At 37.4% G+C, this 20,994-nt stretch overlaps 2 protein-coding genes across 2 annotated transcripts in view; one reads left to right on the plus strand and one right to left on the minus strand.

Annotated features, from left to right (window-relative positions):
- SPATA1 (spermatogenesis associated 1) overlaps positions 1-11,879 on the plus strand; it is a 57,774-nt gene extending 45,895 nt beyond the window's left edge. Inside the window, exons 13-14 of the mRNA XM_031665290.1 lie at positions 119-208; positions 11,794-11,879. Coding sequence (XP_031521150.1) covers positions 119-208 — 90 coding nt within the window. The 3' untranslated portion in view covers positions 11,794-11,879. The remainder of the gene's footprint in view (positions 1-118; positions 209-11,793) is intronic.
- Positions 205-20,617, minus strand: CTBS (chitobiase). The gene is made up of 7 exons (XM_003892127.5): positions 20,399-20,617; positions 16,756-16,894; positions 16,127-16,335; positions 11,774-11,945; positions 9,658-9,755; positions 9,179-9,340; positions 205-2,260 (listed from the first exon to the last, which is right to left on the minus strand). The coding sequence occupies exons 1-7, from the start codon at positions 20,564-20,566 to the stop codon at positions 2,060-2,062; spliced, it is 1,149 nt and encodes a 382-aa protein (XP_003892176.3). The 5' UTR covers positions 20,567-20,617; the 3' UTR covers positions 205-2,059.
- Positions 20,618-20,994: the final 377 nt, after the last annotated feature.

Here is a 20,994-nt window from a genome sequence, read left to right on the forward strand (position 1 = left end):
AAGCCAAATGAGAGAAGACAGTTAAAGCAGTTACAAAAACCCTATTTACGTAACAATTATGATGTACTTTTAGAAGAGTATGATGAAGTTCATTTTTGAAAAGTAATTCTTTTTATAGATGAGAAAACAAGCAGTTTCAGATTTACGAACATTGAAAACTGAACTGGTACAGAAAAAAAAAATAATACATCTCTACAATCTCAATTAGGTATGTTAATTTAAAACTTTTATTTATGAAAAAATTTAAATATTTATTTGAACAGATTTGTTTAACCATTATTCTCCTTGGCAATGTTTTATATAAAGCACAAGGTTTCTCTTTCTGCACTTTCCATGTGGGTGTTATAAAATGTTTCAGGAAATATTAGATGCAATATAAAGCGAAATGATGACTGGTTATTTTTAACATTCCAAGTATTTTGCATATTATTTTACAGTGCTAATTTTATAATTTTCATTTTTAATAATCTTAAAATGTAAGAGCTAATATAACTATAAAATCTATTTGCAAAGAATAAATGTGTATTAATGAATACTAATATATTTGCATGAAAATACAGACTTCATTTAACTTAATTTGTTCACTATATCTTAATTAAAAGAAATCTGGAAATACAAAAGAATAGGGGGTATTGAACTTGCATTCTGAGCTATGATAAAGATAAGCATATAAGAATTTAAATTTTTTAATTCATTTATTTTAGAAATATGAAGACAACAGTGGTCCAACCTATAGTATGAAAATGGTTGATTTTACTGTGTCACAAACAATTGTGTAAATAGGAAATGTAATATTCTCATAACAGATGGTTCAATCATCATTTATTCCAATTTACAGGGGGAAAATGTGCAGGGAAGCCAGGATTTATGTAAATCTAGAGTTCAAAGATACAGATTTTTTAATCTGTAATTAGGAACTAATAAGGGCAGCACAACGTTGTTAATTCCCTGGAGAAAGAAAACAGACTTTATTACATTTAGAAAAGTTATTTGTATAAAATTGATCTTTTAGAAAGAGAACTAGTTGAGAAGCTAATCATTGTCTTTAGATCATTAAAAATACAATGCAGCTCATGCCTGTAATCCCAGTTCTTTGGGAAGCCAAGGCAGGATGAGTGCTTGAGCCCAGGAGTTGGAGACCCGCCTGGGCAACATAGCAAGACCCTGTCTCTCTACAAAAAATAAAAATAAAAAAGATATATTGCAGATGCAGAAAGAAAAATTTAACCTTGTAAAGAAAGCTAGCCAAGAAATAAATTATACATGTCCATAAATGAAGGAATATGAATAATTAGAAGTATGACAGTGAATAGAATCAAGTTCAACTGTAAGTTATTCTATTATAAAAATTTTACGGATGAACCTCATAAAAATAATGTAGTTGGAAAATATTAGGTAGTTCTAACTTACCAATTCAAAATATTACTGTTATATTCTTGTATTTTGTGAATACATTTAATCTTCTGGATTCTTTTTAATTCTCACTCACTGTCCAAAGGTTTAGTTCAAGTACCTCAGAGAACATAAATACTATATGGGATCAGAAGCAGAAAAATTATTTTCATCAGTTTGATGAACCTAAAGAGGAGACACTAAATTGTAGGTTTTAAATTTAAGATTTATTGGAGGGTTGGGGGAAAAGTATAGCACAAACTGCTTTTCAAAGACTAGGTTTTTAAAAACTCTAAGCAAACAATTTCCACTTCAGATTATACATATTTTAAAAATCAACATTGATTCAATAAGCTTATATTTTACTATAATGAAGGGAAATATGGCATAATAAAATTCTGAAAGCAATTTTTCCCAATTAAATTATAGTGTTGAAACATCTAATAGAGGAATACTTAACAGGTAAAGTTGACTTGTTTCTTGCCTTTATATTCCTGGATACTGATGACATTCGTATATATTTTTCGAATTCAAACAATCAACATTTCTTTATTCTTTTTTTAGTATACCAATAACAAAAGTATATAGCAACATAACAAAAATGCAAGAAACTAGATCTATTTATACAGATCATTTTTCTAAATCTTAATGGTTTGACAAAAGATGTTCATCTTTGTAACAGCTTTGGCTTTAAGACTTCCCACATTTCTTCAGTTTGCTGTTTGGCTACAGCATCTCCAGAGTAGTCAAGACAGTTTGCATTCCACATGCCGATGCCCCGTAAGCCATAGTTTTGTATATATGTTGCCTTTAAAGAAATACTGTGAGGGTTATCATACCATACTTGATGAAAGTGGCCAGCAGGATCCTATATAAATAAATTAAAATGGAGATTTTAAAGTATTTAGTACAATTCAGCACCATAGGAAAGGGAAAAATAAAAGAAGTATACAGTACAGTAAGAGGGAAATGCTCTGGTCCTCTACAACCAGCTTATGTGCTTTTTTGTATTCTCTGTAGTTGCTAGAAGTGTGCCTAGCTAGGAGCTCTACAGAAGATTTTGTTTATGATGAATCAGCCAGATCAAAAAGTAATGGCAATGGAGGAGAAAAGTACATCCTTTTCTAGGTCCTAAGGATTCATTCTAAGAGTCTGTTAGGTCTGCCCTTCATTGGTGACTTAACACACACCTGATTATGAGCCATAAAATAGATTCTGGTCTTATGCTCACCTTCCACCCTAAAAAGTCCTTCTGCCCAGAATCAAATACCTATATTTAAGTACTAACACAGTCTCTCTCGGGAGGCACATGAGCTATTGGATAAGAGACAAAGGAAAAGGGAAAGGAGATCTAGGACAAAGTGCAAAGGAAGGTGAAAAAGATAGGAGATAAAAAATAGAAAGACCTGTGACTAAAAATAATTTACTTATTTTTATATACATCTAGGAAACTCCTTAAAGACACTTCTGAATTAATGCCAGTAATATTTACAGCATCTCTCCTGGAATTAGAATAGTCTCTTAAGAACATAAAGTATAATTAAAAAAAAAAAAAAAGCATAAAAAAGATGATTACTTTGGGGCCAGGCACGGTGGCTCACGCCTGTAATACCAGCACTTGGGGAGGCTGAGGCAGGTAGCTCGTGAGGTCGAAAGATCAAGACCATCCTGGCCAACATAGTGAAACTCCGTCTCTACTAAAAATACAAAAAAATTAGCCGGGCTTGATGGTGCATGCCTGTAGTCCCAGCTACTCTGGAGGCTGAGGCAGAAGAATTGCTTGAACCTGGGAGACGGAGGTTGCAGTGAGCTGAGAACGTGCCACTGCACTCCAGCCTGGAGACAGAGCAAAAAAAAAAAAAAGACCACTTTGAAGGAAAATAATTCACCTAGTAAATGAATACACTGCAGTATATTTAAATATAGTAGACTAACTGTAATCAAGCATATCTCAGTCTATATCTTATATTCCATTCTTTAACATTTTTAGAACTAGACAAAGCCATGCATGCTCTACTAATAGCTGTGATTCATTATTTAAAGGCAACTTGTAGAACTTGTACTTAAATATGACAGATTGTTGAAGATTCAGGGGCAAACACAAAGACATATACCTTTGAATTTTGCCATCATTCTAGCTAGTACTTTGAGGCTTTTTGATATTATTAAGAAATTCAAATGTCTCAAAATTGTGAAGGATCAAAGGGCAAAAACTAAGCACATGTAAGACTAATTTATGCATAGTTAAGGCATATTTGCTTTCCAGAATATTGAGTCCAAAATGAGCTGCTATTGCTGAAACAGCCCGATAGAATGATTCTCTTCAAACAAAACAGAAACTTGATTCATGTTGCTATAGAATTTTGCAATTAATAAAAAAGAGGGGCCGGGCGCGGTGGCTCACACCTGTAATCCCAGCCCTTTGGGAGGCCGAGGTGGGCAGATCACGAGGTCAGGAGATCGTGACCATCCTGGCTAACACTGTGAAACCCCATCTCTATTAAAAAAAAAATACAAAAAAATTAGCCAGGCGTGGTGACGGGCGCCTGTAGTCCCAGCTACTTGGGAGGCTGAGGCAGGAGAATGTCGTGAACCTGGGAGGCGGAGCTTGCAGTGAGCCAAGATCAAGCCACAGCACTCCAGTCTGGGCAAGATAGCAAGACTCCATCTCAAAAAAAAAAAAAAAGAAAAGGAAGGAAACAGTTATAACTAGATTTTTTTTCTAAAGTGGCATTAAATGGCCTTCAATGCTCACCAAAATGTTTCCTGAATTCTAAGACCTTAAAGAATGTATTTCTTCATGGAAACAGGGTAAAAAGGTGGTCCCAGAGGCTGGGGGTGGGAAGAATAGATGTTTCAAAGGACACAAATTTTCAATTAGACAGGAACAATAAATACAAGAGATCTACTGTATCCCATGGTGACTATAGTTAATAACAATGTATTATGTTGAAAATTCCTAAGAGAATGGATTTTAAGTGTTCTCACCATTTAAAAAATGGTATGTGAGGTAATACAAACGTTAAATAACTTGATTTAGCCATTTCACAATCTATAGATATATCAAAACATCATCTTGTATGCCATAAATATAGATAATTTTTACCTGCCATTTAACTTTTTTTTTAATTTAAAAAAAAAAAAGAGGCCAAGTGCAGTGGCTCACACCTGTAATCCCAGCATTTTGGGAGGCCAAGTCAGGAGAATCACTTGAGGCCAGGAGTTCAAGACCAGCCTGGGCAATACAGAAAGACCCCGTCTCTACAAAAAGTAAAACAATCAGCCAGGCATGATGGCACATGCCTATGGTCCTAGCTATTTGGTAGGCTGAGGCAGGAGGATTGCTTGAGCCTGGGAGGTCAAGGCTGCAGTGAGCCATGATTGTGCCACTGCACTCCATCCTGGGTGACAGAGCAAAACCTTGTCTAAAAAAAAAAAAAAAAAAAAAAAAAAGACTGTGTTCCTGCATTTTCACATTCATTAAGGAAAAAACAAGCCACAGATTACTAAGATCAGGATTACAAAGAAACAGTATATGGTAATATATACTGTCCTAAGATTCTATGTTAAATATTTTTAAATTACAGGCATACCTCATTTTATTGTACTTTGTTTTGTTGTGCTTTGCAGATACTAAATTTTTTGCAAATTGAAAGCTTATGGCAACTCTGTTGAACAAGTCTGTTGGTGCCATTTTTCTAACAGCAAGTGCTCATTTTGTGTCTCTGTGTCACATTTTGGCAATTCTTAAAATATTCCAAACTTTTTATTATTATTATATCTGTTATGGTGATCTGCAATCAGTGGTCTTTGATGCTACTATTGTGATTGTTTGTGGGCACCATGAACTGTCCATGTAAGACTTAATAACAATATTTGGCTGGGCACGATAGCTCACACCTGTAATGCCAACACTTCGGAAGGCCAAGGTGGGAGGAACACTTGAAGTCAGGAGTTTCAGACCAGCCTGGCCAACATGGTGAAACCCCATCTCTACTAAAAATACAAAAACTTAGCCGGGCCTGGTAGGGCATCCCGATAATCCCAGCTACTTGGGAGGCTGAGGCACAAGAATCGCTTAAACCCGGGAATCAGAGGTTGCAGTGAGCGGAGGTTGCAGTGAGCTGAGATCGTGCCACTGCACTCCAGCCTGGGTGATGGAGCGATACTCCATCTCAAAAAAAGAAAAAAAAAAGAGACTTAATAACGATATTGAAATTAGACTAATAACCTTACAATGGGAATTTTGCAATGAATAAAAAAGAGGAAGAAAACAGTTATAACTAGATTGTTTTCTAAAATGACATTAAATGGCCTTCAAGGCTCACCAAAATGTTTCCTGAATTCTAAGACCTTAAACAATGTGTTAGCCGGGTGCGGTAGCCCATATGTGTAATCCCATGCCTTTGAGAGGTCAAAGCAGGCGGATCACTTGAGGTCAGGAGTTTGAGACCAGCATGCATAATTGAACCCATCTCTACTAAAAATATAAAAATTAGCCTGGCATGGTGGCGGGTACCTGTAATCCCAGCTATGTGGGAAGCTGAGGTAGGAGTAGCAGACAGGAGGCAGAGGTGCAGTAGACAGATGGTGCCACTGCACTCCAGCCTGGTACGACAAAGCAAGACTCTGTCTCAAAAAAAAAAAAAATACACACACACGAAAAAAAAACTAGAATCCCTCTTCCCTAAAATGGGTCAAAGAAACCAGAGCCTCTTTTCTCCAAAGCCAGCCATATAAAAGTCTAAAACTGTTACTCTAACCTTTCCTACCACCACCTTTCTGTGTACTAGCTGGCCATAAAGAAATTAAGACCCTCATTCTAGAGAGGTCCTACCCCATACCCATGAGAACAAATCCTTCGCAGGGAGAGGCCAAGAAAAATCTGAACAGACAGACCTTGCTGAGTTTTCCCACTCAGTCCATTTGCATTAGCTCATGCCCTTTATTCTGATCACAGTTCTACATAGCTGTCCATACTTCGTTGAACCTACGCACAAAAATGGACAGTTTTTCCTGCATCTTTGGGTTTTCATTCTGAGGACTCTCATGTCGTGTAAAATTATGATCAAACACATTTTAAAAGGCAGAGATCTCTTTCTTCAAATAAATCTTATATTGGAAGAAGATGATGCCATTTAAGACTTTCCTAGCTAGACAGGAGATGTCAAAACCTGGCTTTAAAGCTCAAAGTACAGGCTGACTCTCTTGTTAGGGACTAATGAGGGTGGTAACTTTAAGTCGAAGCCAGTGTTCATTTACCATTCCAAAAATCCTAGGGCATTTAAGAATTATGCTAAATTGACTCTGCCTGTGATCTATAAATGGAATAAACAGCCTGGCTCACAGCACATCTGTTTACTGAATATGCAAGTCTGCTGTTGAGATGTACTACTCAGAAAAAAAAAGAGATTTCTTTCAAAATATTACTGCTCATTGACAATGCACTTGGTCACCCAAGAGCTCTGATGGAGAATACAAGATGAATGTTATTTTCATGCCTGCTAACACAACATCCATTCTGCAGCCCATGGAACAAGGAGTAATTTCAACTTTTATTAATTAAGAAATAGATTTTGTAAGGCTGTAGCTGCCAAAGACAGTAACTCCTTTCATGGATCTGGCCAAAGTAAACTGAAAGCTTTCTGGAAAGGATTCACCATTCTAGATGCCATTAACAACATTCATGATTCATGTATGGGAGGAGGTCAAAATATCCATATTAACAGGAGTTTGGAAGAAGTGGGTTATAACCCTCATGGCTGACATTGAGGGGTTCAAGGCTTCAGTGAAGGAAGTAACTGCAGAGGTAATGGAAACAGCAAGAGAGCTAGAATTGGAGGTGAATCCTAAATATGTGACTAAATTACTACAACCTCATGATAAAATTGGAATAGATGAGGAGCTACTTCTTATGAATATGCAAAGAAAGTGGTTTCTTGAGAATGGAATCTATCCTAGTGAAATGCTGTGAACATTGTTCAAATAATAGCAGAGGATTTAGAATATTCCATAAACTTATTAATAAAGCAGCAGCAGGGTTTGATAGGGTTCACTCCAATTTTGAAAGAAGTTCTACTGTGGGTAAAATGCAATCAAATAGCATCACGTTCTACAGAGAAATCTTTCGTGAAAGGAAGAGTCAATTGATATGGCAAACTTCACTGTTGTCTTATTTTAAGAAATTGCCACAGACACCCCAACCTTCAGCAACCACCACCCTGATCAGTCAGCAGCCATCAATGTCGAGGCAAGACGCTCTTCCAGCAAGCAGGTTATAACTTGCTAAAGGCTCAGATGATCATTATCATTTTTTAGCAATAAAGTATTTTTAAATTAAGGTATATATGTTTTTTAGACATAATGCTATTACACGCCTAACAGACTACAGTATAGTGTAAACATAACTCTTACATGCATGGGGAAACTAAACATTCATGTCACTTGCTTTATTGCTATATTTACTTTATTGTGGTGGTCTAGAACTGACCCTGCAATATCTCTAAGGTATGCCTGTATATGTAATTGGTTACCATAACTTTTAACAAACTATATATCCATGAAACACTGTTTCTAAGAACTGCATGTTTCTAAGAATGCTGTGAAACAAGATTCTACGTCAAACAATTAAACTGCCTTATGTATTACAGCACTTCTCAAATCCATTAATATAATGATTGTTATAAATCTCCAAGAGGGGCTTACAGCATATAGTGTTTTTCTAAATATATTTGGCCATGGCACACGTGTGTATATTTTGCACACAGGTGCATCTGTGTGTGTAATATTAACAGTTTCCAGGACAGACTAATATAAATACTGTTTAGGAAAGGTAAGATTACAATACACTCTAGTTTCACTAATAGGTATATACCTTCAGTTCCAAACTTTAGAAAGCTCTACACTAAAGCTCTCTGTATAGCTGATATACAGGAATACACATGTATGTCAATTATAATTTATGACATGTAGTGTGTTTGCAGTCATTTTTTATAAATGGGTACCAGACCATTAGTTAAGAATATAAATCCTTGCTGAAATTCACTTCTATCATTTTAGTACTCCTTTTAAAGTAACATAATCTGAAATAAATTCAAAGAGGATTTGTACTTAGATTTTTGAGCCGTGGAAGAGCCTTTATAATGCTAATGGTAAATTATGAAAACTATAACTTTTCTTTGACACTTTGGTATAGCAATTCCTATTAAACACTACTTGACAGAATTGCTAATTATTTGGTGTATTTCTTCAGGTTTCCTTTATGTAATATTTTTGTAATTTTTGACATTGCTTATAATTTAATTATAAAATAAATTGAAAATGATAGTTTTTCCATTGTAAAGTCGATTATGACACCTCTTCTGTTTTCACCCTCATTCGCCCCTATGTTAAGAGTCTCATCAGAATCTGTAGGCCACTTTGAAATGGAGGCTTTCAGAGATAGTAACCTATTTTGGCCCAAAACCCTTTCAAAATCAACAGTCATCCTAACATAATTGTCAACTATTACAGAAATCCTGTTTGTGATATGCACATTTTTATGGGATCATCTAAATGACAAGTGGCCCAAGCAGAGTAGATTAACTATTAGCAAAACTCCAGTTGCTCACCAGGGAACTAAAGTTCCTGATTACAGATTCAAAGACAAGTTTACTCATGTAAACAGCAGTCTGCATGTTATACCCTAAAAGAAAACTGACAGATATTCTTGATATCAAACATCTAATTATGAAAATAATTATGAAAACTAACAGAATAAGTGCTCATAACTTATGAAAAATCTTACTTTATAGTTATAATAAGGAGCCTGCTGATCTTTATCCCATTGGTTTCCAGAAATAGAACTATTTATTTGCTTCATGATCGTTTTGTAGGGCACCTGACGTCCTGCAGCATCACTACAAGGAGCCCCCCGGAAAGGGACTTTTGCAATGGTACAAACATGATCCTAGAAATGCAAAAGTACTCATGTTACAGATGATCAAGTATGCAATTCTTAAAAGCCAAATCAAAAATATATAAATTATTTAGAAATAAAACATATACCATAAATAAATAACCTGACTATACAGAATAAAGGTTAAAATAAATTTCATTATTAAATGAAAATGTATGATAATCATAAGCTTTCATAGAAGTAAAAATAATTTTTATCTCAAACTATATTTCAGAAATTCTACAGTTTATATATTTCTAATGAAAACAGAGAGACTCTAAAAAATATAATAGAGAATAAAAATTATGTAACAAATGACCTGTTCCTACCTCAGACAGATTCAGGCAGGTATAATCATAACCATACCAGGGAACACCCATTACAAGTTTCTTAGGATTAATGCTCATCTTGATGTAGTCATTATATCCTAGTCAAGCAGGGAGAGAAAAAGCATATTTGTTTCTCTTCATATGTCAATGTGTTCATACAAGCTATGCAACCGTTCAGAATCTGTTTGTAAAAACAAGCACATTTATTAAAAACACTAATAATGTTTAATATGATGTTATAAAACATCCCTTAACAACCATAAATTGTATATCTTGCTTTCTAAACCATTTCTCTTTGAATAAGAGAAAACATTAAAAACCATTAAGATAATATTGAAATAAAATATTCACAAATCTAATTCTAGGAATAATGACACATTTCAGGAAAGTATGCTAATTGTATCTATTAATTGCTAAGACATGATATACTTGATACTCTAGATTCTAAAGTTTCAACAAAGTTTTATAAATCTTAACTTTCTAGCAGTGATTGTCTCAGAGTTTCTTAGAAAGTACAAGTGTTCCATGTTTTGCAAATATTCTATAAGTATGAATGATAGCTGGGGATAAGAAATGTGTCATCTATAGTTGGAGGAAACAAAGAGAAAAAGTAACAAATACCTAGAACTATCAGTCCTTTTCTTGCCTAATGCTGCAAAACATGTTTTTTCACCAAGACATGTTTACAGATTATCTAGAATGTTGAGGTAAATAACTTTGTTACTTTTTAGAGCCTTTAATGTTATTATATACTATTAAATAACCAAAAATGGGGTGGGGTATGCATCAGTTCCCAAACATATTGGTTTATTTAGTTTGTTCGTTGATTTATTTATGATACAAAGTATCACTATGTTGCTCAGGCTGGCCTGAACTCCTGGCCTCATGTGATCTTCCTACCTCAGCCTCCCAAGGCTTGAACCTTTTATTGATAGAACATAATTATCATATCTTTCCTGAAACACAGTTTGGGAACCCTCAATTAATAATTACTTCATAATTTTAACAGAATAACTTATTTTTCAACTTTAAATAAGTATGTGGCTAGGCACAATGGTTCATGCCTGTAATTGAAGCGCTTTGGGAGGCTGAGGTGGGAGGATCACTTGAGGCCAGCCTGGGCAACAAAGTATGACCCCATCTCCTTAAAAAAAAATCTTTTTTAAATTAGCTGGGCATGGTGGTGCATGCCTGTATAGTGAGGCTACTCGGGGGGCTGAGCTTGGGGGGTCACTTGAGCCCAGGAGGTCCAGGTTACAGTGGGCCATCATAGTGCCACTGCACTCCAGCATGGGCAACAAAGTAAGACTCTGTCTCAAAAAAGAGAAAAATGAAAATGTTAGCTGGGCATGGTGGCATGCACCCATAGTCCCAGTTACTCAGGAGGCTAAGGCTGAGCTTGGGAGGTTGAGGCTGCAGTGAGCCCTGATCGTGCCACTGCACTCCAGCCTGGGTGACGGAGTGAGACCCTGCGTCAAAAAAATAAAAATTAAAATTAACAAAAGAGCAAGCAATCTTTTATTTAGTTGACTGATGGAATACAAACCAATCCAAACTTTGAAGAGGATAATGCAAAGACTACATCATACGAATGACAGGTCAAAAGTACTCCAATTCTAATAGGAATATAATTTTTAATTTATCACAGATACTAAAAGAAGTCAATGCCTATCCTATTAATCATGAAATGAAGGTACCCAACCATAACTATCTTTTCTATTATGTAACACTGGTTATTTCAACAAAAATATCCTGTCAAATTCTAGATAAACATGTGATTTCATGACAAGAATACTGGACCAGAAATGAGAATACCTGATTAAGCCCCAACTATATAATACTTAATAGTTACACAATCATGAGCGGTTAATTCTTTTTATCTCATCTAGAAATATACCTATACCACAAGATTGTTGGAAGAATTAAGTGAAAATCAAAACTTTAAAACTTTTTGTAAACTTTAAAGTTTTCAATTAAGTGATTTTTAAATGTTTGAAGCAAGCTTTACAATTGAAAAACATATACAAATAACTTAGAAATACTGAAAACAACTTAATATTTTAATTTCTAGAATATTACTAATATTATTAATAAATGAGCATGTTTAGAGTCTTACCAGTTAATGTCTGATTATAGGGAGCATTGGCTGCTGCAATACATTCTGACCAGATCTGACTTTGTTCATCATAAGACATCACAAAGAGGAAGTCACAAGCATCTGCGATTCCAGTATAATTATAGCATCTTCTGTCTATGTTCTTTGGAGACCAAGCTACATCAAAGGTTACCTGTGGAAAAAAATCTTACTATTTTATGTAAAATGATCAAATATGCATATTATGTCAGATTTTTAAACTTATATATATTTTTACCTTATACTACACAAGGAAAAAGCTTACAGTATATGAATGTAGGGTTTGACACACAGAGAACTTGAACCATTCTAAGAAATATTTTTTGCTTACACTTGACTGAGTCAGACATATATTTGGACATACAGGAGCAGGACACTATATAGAAGATGGCCTTCAAACTCAAAATGTCTTCAAACGCGAGGCTGGTACCTCAGCTGATTAAAAGAAGCAGGTATAATGACAACAGGGTATGGTGATGCCCCTGAGCAATTAGAGAGTAAAGGCACACTAAAAGAATTCAAATACAAAAGTTTTAAAAATATTATGCAGGTTAAATATGTCACCTGTTGGCACAACCTGATTGGGTTGCAAGTTTCAGCCCGTGATTCACAATCACCTTATATGGTAGGTTTGGCCCAATATTAGTTAGACAATAATGGTGTCTTATGGCCACAGGTATAGATTAATCAAGTCAAAATGTTGAACAAATCATTTAAATGATCTTATTTTATGGAAATATTCAAATAAATGTTGAGTAATATATTATCTTTTTTTTTTCTTTTTTTTTTTTGAAATGGAGTCTCGCTGTGTTGCCCAGGGTGGAGTGCAGTGGTGCGATCTCGGCTCACTGCAATCTCTGCCTCCTGGGTTCAAGCAATTCTCCTGCCTCAGCCTCCCAAATAGCTGGGATTACAGGCATGTGCCACCACGCCCAGCTAATTTTTTTGTATTTTTAGTAGAGACAGGGTTTTGCCACGTTGCCCAGGCTGGTCTCAAACTCGTGACCTCAGCTGATCTGCCGGCCTCAGCCTCCCAAAGTGCTTACAGGCGTGAGCCACCGCACCCAGCTTTATCTTTTATTTTGAATAGTGAGCCAGCCTTCAACAAGAATATGTCTCTTTATGTTTATTGCCTTAATGAAGTATTAATTAGCCTTATTTTATATGTGTACAAATGTTCTAAAACTTCATTAAAGGTTGTTTTCCCCCCTTAATTAGGCACTCAATAAATACTGATTATTTTAAAAACTGAGATACTTTAGGTAACATTTTTATACTTTGAACAATTTATTCTAGCAAAACTCTTTTTAGGACTTCCTCAAAGTTATCTTTATAATTCCCTGAGTATTAGCACTTTACAATTATAAGCTTTGCTCAATAGTTTTCCAACAAAATAAGTTATGAAGTAAAATTTTTACATATTGGATCCTATTTTATTACTGCCTCCTATTACCAAATGAGAGCTATATTATAGTAATAGAGAAAAATAAATGACTACATCTAAGCAAGTAAATTTCAAATCCATTTTGTAAGAGTATTTTCACCAGCATTTTCTCTCACAGTTAATCTCATATTTTTGAGAAGGTACTATCATTATATTAGACAAGAAAGCAAAAGACTTGGGTGCTAGTGTCAGCTCTGTTATAATTAGGTCTATATCACTGCTAAGTCACTTAAAGCATCTGCATTTTTCCCGCCTATAAAAATGAGGGTATAGAAAGAACTCTTTAAGGCATTTATTTCTAGCTCTTTAATTCTGTGACCACAATTCTGTAAACTAAAGTTACTATCTTATCCCCAAAACTAATTCCACCTCTAGATTCTCTAGTCATTTTTTGTTGGTTACCAGTTTAAAAACTCTGGGGCTACTTTCTGATTCTTTCTTCCCTTACTTCCAAAATCTAACCTCACGTCTCCCTTTGGGTGGCCTCTCACAGTTGTTCTGCCCCTTCCTTTCCATTAATTAATTTATTTAATATGTATTTATTGTACACCTGCTGATTTAGGATTATGTCATCATCCAAATCAAACTAAATCCCTTGATACTGTATTGTTCTGTTAGTAGTCCTTACTGGTCTTCCTCCTTCTTCTAGTTTTACATACTCCTACAGAATAATCTTCCCAAACACTATTTTACACATATAACCCATTACACACAGAATAAAATGCACAGTCCTCAGCCTGACATTCTGGATCTTCCACAATCTGGCCTACCTTTGTAACTGTCCCTCCCACTAAGTCACCTAACATGAACTTGACATGTAGCCCAAAATGTTCTCCTCACCTCTCAAGAGATGGAAAGAGATATTCCTACTGCAAGGATTTTGCTCAGTCTCTTCCTCTCTGCTCTTTCACTACAGCTTAATCAGGATTGTCAAATAGGTTGTTTCCCATATATTCCACACATCAATTCTAACCTATTAGTAATGACTATCTAGAGAATGAAGGAAAAGTTTCTGAAGCCAAAATGTGTGAGGAGGAGAAGGGGTATGGTGGCCTGTATGCCAGGCATTTGCTATTCTTAATCTACATTGTACTCTCCTGACAAGTTGAATTCCATACTGACAAATCTTCCCTATTTGCATAAAACCATAGAAATGTCAGTCTTCATATTGCTTATTATTTTACCAGTAATTCTCAAATTATTTTACCTGTAATTCTCAAATTCATGATGACCAACTCTACCAGAATCACCTAGAACACTTTGCAAAAATACAGTTCTCTAAGCTCTATCCCAGACCTACTGAGTCAATCTCAGTGATATGGTTTGGATCTGTGTCCCCGCCCAAACCTCATGTTGAATTGTAATCCCCAGTGTTGGAGTAGGGCCTGGTAGGAGGTGACTGGATTACAGGGGCAGATTTCCCCCTCCAGTGCTGTTCACGTGATAGAGTTCTCACAAGATCTGATTGTTTAAAAGTGTGTGGCACCTCCCCACTCTCTCTCTTGCTCCTTCTCTGGCCATTTGAAGTGCTGATCCCGCTTTGCCTGCCACCGTGACTGTAACTTTTCCTGAGGCCTCCGAGAAGCCAAGCAGATGTCAGCATTATGCTTCCTGTATAGCCTGCAGAACCGTGAGCCAATTAAACCTACTGTCTTTATAAATTATCCAGTCTCAGGTATTTCTTTTTTTTTTTTTTTTTTGAGACGGAGTCTCACTCTGTCACCCAGGCTGGAGTGCAGTGGCGCGATCTCGGCTCACTGCAAACTCTGCCTCCCGGATTCACGCCATTCTCCTGCCTCAGTCTCCCGAGTAGCTGGGACTACAGGTGCCCGCCAGCACGCCCAGCTAATTTTTTGTATTTTTTTTTAGTAGAGACAGGGTTTCACCATGGTCTGGATCTCCTGACCTCGTAATCCGCCCGCCTCGGCCTCCCAAAGTGCTAGGATTAAAGGCGTGAGCCACCGCTCCCGACCTCAGGCATTTCTTTATAGCAATGTGAGAACAAACTAATACACTTAGGATATTTTAAACAAGCACTCTCAGGTAATTCTGAGACAGGAATCACTGGTTTATAATACTCATAATGCTCTATACTGGAATAAATTTTTAAGCATTCTGTTAGATATCAAGGAGCTGCACCCTGTCTTCAAAAAAACTCATTGTCTAGCCTATTACTTCTTAACTATAATCACCAATGAAACTTTTTTAAAACTGTGGACTCTGGGATTACCCAAACCCTTCTGGGAATAAGTTCAAAGTGCGCATGTGTGTGTAAAAGTAAACACGTTTACTTTTTCTTAAGATCTGTGGTTTTCTTGATATGTGACTAGGTTTGAGGATCACTAATGTGGGTTCACATTATCCTCTGTTACCCACCTGTTGTCTGGCAAGATTTCTTGTGTTGTTACCTTCTGGTCTAATCATGTTCATTATGGCAGTGGGGAAGCACACTGCCTATTGTCATAGCTGTCACAGTTCTGTGTAGTTAGTCCTTTAAGCTTTACTGGGCCTTGGGTGCAAGTAATTCAGAGACTGTAGAGCAAGTGATACACTTCTCCAGAATTACCTCTACTCCTGGGTTGTTTCTGTCCTGCATTGGTAAAAGCTGGTTAGGCCCCCCTTTATTTCTGTTCTCCCATTGTCTAACACTTCTAACTGTGCTACAAGGCAAGTAGTGGGGTAATCCCAGTGTTGTATTTTGATGTAAACAGAGAATAGTGCTTTAAAATTCCTTAAATAAGAACATCAAAGGCTCCAGAAAAATTTTTTAAGAAATAAGTGCTGAAACTCCCATTGCACTACTATAAAACTAAGATTATATTAGTTTTACCCTCATTAGTATATTCTGATATGGAAAATATGAGGTTTCCAAAGAATAAATGAATTTTTACCTGTGATCCCTCAATTTCACGATGGAAAGTGTCTGTAGTTTCTTTGACTAAAGCAGTTAATGCATCATATTCAGGTGATAAACAATTAACTTCTTGCTCTATATCGATATTAATTCCATCCATATATTGTGTTTTGGCCAAATTAACTTTTTGAGCTATCCAGGATGCTCTGGAAGCAGGATCAATGATATCCTTTAAGGATACATCTCCTGTGGAAGAAGTATATATCTTTTGAACATGTATGCAAAAACATTTCATTATTTTGGAAGAGTAAGCCCCTAATTGAAGTTTTCCAAATAGAGAAAGAATATACCAAAGTAACAGAAAGCCATTACTCACCAATCTCCAAAACAACCATTATAAATCATTAGTAAAATTGTTCGCAAGTTAGAAGCAGAAATTGTGGTCATCATGCTAATTTGCCAGTTACATTTTGCTCAAAACCATACAGTGGTTTAATTTGTTTAAAAAGATCTGCATTTGTGAAATGAATTACACAGTATCTAAGATTATAGGATCCTAACAAAAACAGATAAACATAAAAGGAAGTTTTTGGAAAGCCAGGACTATAGCAAGTGATACAGATAAATTTCCCAATTGCTGGACACATAGATCTGGTAACAGCATACCTTTAAGTACTACTCTGGCTCCTTTTGAATGAGCGTAGCACATAAGTTCTGAGTCATATTTTCCAAATGTTGCCACAGTTGTAATCTGTGACCAGTCATAAGATTTCCAAGTTTTCTGTCCAACATCAAACACAAAGACCTGCCAGAACAAGGATAAGCACCATCATTTAAACCAAGAATATTATGCTGACCATCCAAAATACCATTCATCAAACACCACCATACACCAAACACTATGGTGGCAGTGAGAGTACAATTGTGAATAAGACATAAGAGTCCCAATATAATTGGTGGCAGGAGTAATTAGCCAGGCTGGGAAAGAGGGGAAGGATGGGCCAGGAAGGAATAGTGGCAAGTGCCAAGGCCTGGAGGCAGAGACAGCGTGGTGGTTGCGTAACTAAATATTTAGTATGGTCGACGTCTAGAATTTGGGGAGAGAGCATTAGTGAAAGACCAGAGTGGTAGGCATGGGTTAAATCATGAAAGGCTTCATAAGCTCTATTGAGAAGTTAGTACTACCTTGTTTATCCTGAGGTAAAGGGAGAGAATAAAAGCATTTTTAAAAGGAAAAGGTATGCATTTTAGAAAAATATTTTCAGCTGCAGTGGGAAATGGATTAAAGAGAGACCAAAAGTGGAGGCAGAATGTGGAAGCTGTTGGAGGAATCCAAGTAAGAGATGATGGAGACCTCAACTAAAATTGTGGAGCAGTGGAGTTAAGTGAACAGATCTGGAAGATCCTAAGGAGGCAAAATTGACAGGACTTTGTGACTAATCAAATGAGTAATCAAAGGAGAGAAATTTGATAATAGTCAAGTTTCTGGTTACTGCGGATGGAGCCATAAATACTACATTTACTGTTTGTTTGTTTGTTTGGTGAAACTAGCTTCTTAGAATAGTACTTAGGTCAAATTCTAAGGCAGCTCATGTTGTGTTTCTCTGGTATTTTCTTCCCACAATTAATTCAAGAAGCATGAAAGCCTCACTGATTATTTTTATTTTATTCCAAGGTGTGAATTCATTGATTTGACAAGTATTTATTCAATTTCCAATAAGGTACAAGGAGAGTATTTTGCTAGGCTCTAAGGACATAAAGATTAATGAGAGAGACCAGGTCCAGTAAGGAGTTAATTACTTAATTACAACGGTATTAAGGACTGTAGAGATTGCAGGGGGCCATGCCAGCATATAAAGGGGACCTGCTAGCCAGATGGAGCAGGAAAACTTTTCTGAGGACTACATGCTTTCGTGGAGGTCTGAAATCAGCAGAATGATGGAAGAGATGTATCTATGGACAAAAGATTGCATTCTCAACTGAGGGAAGAGAAAGCCCAAAGGTCGCCACACCTCAGGAGAATTCTGAGATTCTGGAACTGAAAAAGGTCAGTGTAGGTAGAGCACAGAAATCCTGCAAGTATGGGGTACTGGATAAAACCCTTAAGGTCAGTACGGAAAGATTAAGTAGGGCTTCCAAGGCCACTGAAGATGTTGTATTTTATCTTGGGATCAGTGGGAATCAATTAGAGTTTTAATTCAGGGGATCTGTATTACAAAAGAGATCACTGGGTCCTTGTGAGGGGAATGAATGAGGGAGAGGCAGTGGGGATAGTAGCTGTAAAAGTTAAACCAGGCATTTCTTAATTTTCTCAACCTCTTTTTTTTTAACTTTTCAGAATTAACTACACATAACTCATCTTTTCTGCTAAGCAATTTCCCGCTGAAATAATAAAACGTCATAATGTGAAATTAAGTGGCCCATTGTTTTCAGAATCACATTTCTATCAAAACTTCTATTTTAGTTCTGATAACTAGGATTCTATTTGTTTAAAAAATACTAAGAGCCTGTGATATAATAGATATCCTTTAGAAAAAAAAGCTGGGTGAACTAATCGAAAATATAAGGGGAAAATGCCATGTAGTCTAGTTTTTGTGTTTGAAAAACACAGAAAACGCCAGTAAAGACCATTTACCATGAACATACAAATAGGCATAATTTTGCTTCTTTGAATAGTTGGTTTTCAAAGTGCCACAGTTATTGCCTAACCCACTAAGTACTGGGTACTACAATAAATCTTTCAGTTTTGTTTTTTTTTTTTTTGAGACATTATCTTGCTGTCGCCCAGGCTGGAGTGCAGTGGCATGATCTTGGCTCGCTGCAACCTTCCACCTCCTGCTCTGCCTCCCAGGTTCAAACGGATTCTCCTGCCTCAGCCTCCTGAGTAGCTTGGATTACACGTGCCCACCACCACGCCCAGCTAATTTTTGTATTTTTGCTAGAGACGGGGTTTCACCATGTTGGCCAGACTGTTCTCAAATTCCTGACCTCAAGTGATGCACCCACCTTGGCCTCACAAAGTGCTTCTCAATCTCAAAAAGAGATTGAGAAAATTAAGAAAAGTCTGGTTTAACTTTTACAGCTACTGTCCTTACTGCCTCTACCACCGCGCTGGGCCTCAGATTGTTTAAAACATTTTAATTGGGAGGCCATTATGCTGAAACAGCTCCAACTGCCTTGGATTTCCTGCTTAAGCAAACTCCAGCCCAATGTCAATAATGAAAGGAAACTTAAGCTTAACCTATCAGAAACTGCCAACTAACCTCTAACTAGGAATTCTCCACCAAGTCATAGCTAAATAAAGCAAACAGTCATAGCCAACCAAGTAATTATTTTCCTTTGCTTCCCTGTTCAGCCTATAAAAACCCATGCTACTAAAGCAGACCTCTCTGAATCCCTTCTGGTTTAAGTACTGCCGATTCATAAGTTGTTCTTCGCTCAAATAAACAAGGTTATCCTACTTTGTCTGAAATCTTTCTTTTAATAAGATGTTAGGTTTCCACACTAGGCAGGTTCTTCGTAAACACTTTCACCATTTTTATTTCTTCTCATGTCACTTTTTTACTGGCATCTAAGTGTCCCTGCCTCAGGTTAATGGACTAGATTAAGAACTAGGAATCATGCCTACTTCTACAAAAGAATCGTTCTTTGGATTAAACCTTTGGACCTTCCTGATGTCATCCAATTCCTGCTTTCAGTCATCGAAGTGGGCAGTCAGGTGGTTTTAATATTGCTCCAGAAGGTGTTGGATTAAAGTTGCCAGAAGCGTTATAAATTGTTACGCGGATGGAAGGAAAATGTACTTAAAACTAATTTTTACTACTCTTCTTGGGTGGTTTTGAGGTACTTTAAAGGAAAGGGCTAGCAGGTATAGAAAACTAAAGGTAAGCAAAATACTCTGCATTCTAATGTACTGTTGGAGTGCTGAGATTCTTTCAAACGAAATCCTCATTCTCTTGGAAACTGAGAAATGGATTATTCTACCTTGTTTGCTTTTTACAACCAGAGTGCCTCGGCAGAGGCACAGCAGGGGAATGAAAGGAGCTTGCCTTAGGAGACAGAACTGGTTTGAACACTCGCCTGCCTACGCAGGCACTTACAGGCTGTGAGGCCTGTGAGGAGTTACTCAACTTCTCTGAGCCCGAGCTTCCTCATCTATAAATTGAAGGATCCGTAAACAGGAAGGCCCTCATCGAGTGGTCAAAGTTGGTTTCGGCGCCCACGGCACCTCTCCTTAGGGTTCGGTTCTACTCTAACTTCTCTTCGTGCCCTGAGGCTCAGACCTAGAGGAGCAGAAGAAGGCGCTGACCTCGAAATCTGGATGGTGGCGAATCGGACGGCAGAGTTCGGGCTCCGGGCATGGGCAGTCGGTCCCGGCCGCGAGCGACAGCGCCATCAGCGCCAGCACCGCTAGACCCCGGATGCCGCGCGGCGGGCTAGAGAGGAGGCGCCATGGTCGAAGCTGCAGTCGGGACATGGCAGCAGGTCGATGGGGCCCCAGTCTGTTCCTACCGCCTGGGTGGGCGGGGCCTGCTGCGCCTCAGGGCAGGGAGGGGCGGGGCTCCGGGGCGGGCGTGGGAGGTCGGGCGTGGAGCGTCTCGGGGCGCTGCCGGTGGGTGAATTTAAGTGGCTGCTGGAGCGTCTCCGGGGACAACCACTGTCTGCGGCGCCGAGGGGGCCGTTCGTGGACTCAAATGGGTATCAGCCCTACCGTTTATAGTCCTCCCAATAGTCTGCATCTCGTTTTGTCGTGTCGGTCGAGTACTCCTCGTGGAGTCTGAAGGTACAAGGGGATCCCCAAAATGGAGAAGTGGGTGTCTTTTGGAAGGGCCTACTGAGTAACGTGGTTGGAGTGGCCAAAAGATTTTTAGTTTTTATTTTGCTACTCAAAAGAAAGCTGGAATA

Source organism: Papio anubis, chromosome 1, assembly GCF_008728515.1.
Source record: "Papio anubis isolate 15944 chromosome 1, Panubis1.0, whole genome shotgun sequence".
NCBI lineage: Eukaryota > Metazoa > Chordata > Mammalia > Primates > Cercopithecidae > Papio > Papio anubis.

Bases quoted from the DNA above. Each gene is read 5' to 3' on its own strand.
- CTBS (XM_003892127.5), bottom strand. From the start codon at position 20,566: ATGTCCCGACTGCAGCTTCGACCATGGCGCCTCCTCTCTAGCCCGCCG. The intron at 16,336-16,755 runs GTATGCTGTTAC...CTTCTTCCACAG, and splicing joins AGCCAGAGTAGTACTTAAAG to GAGATGTATCCTTAAAGGAT. The intron at 9,341-9,657 runs GTAGGAACAGGT...TTGCATTTCTAG, and splicing joins CCTGCCTGAATCTGTCTGAG to GATCATGTTTGTACCATTGC.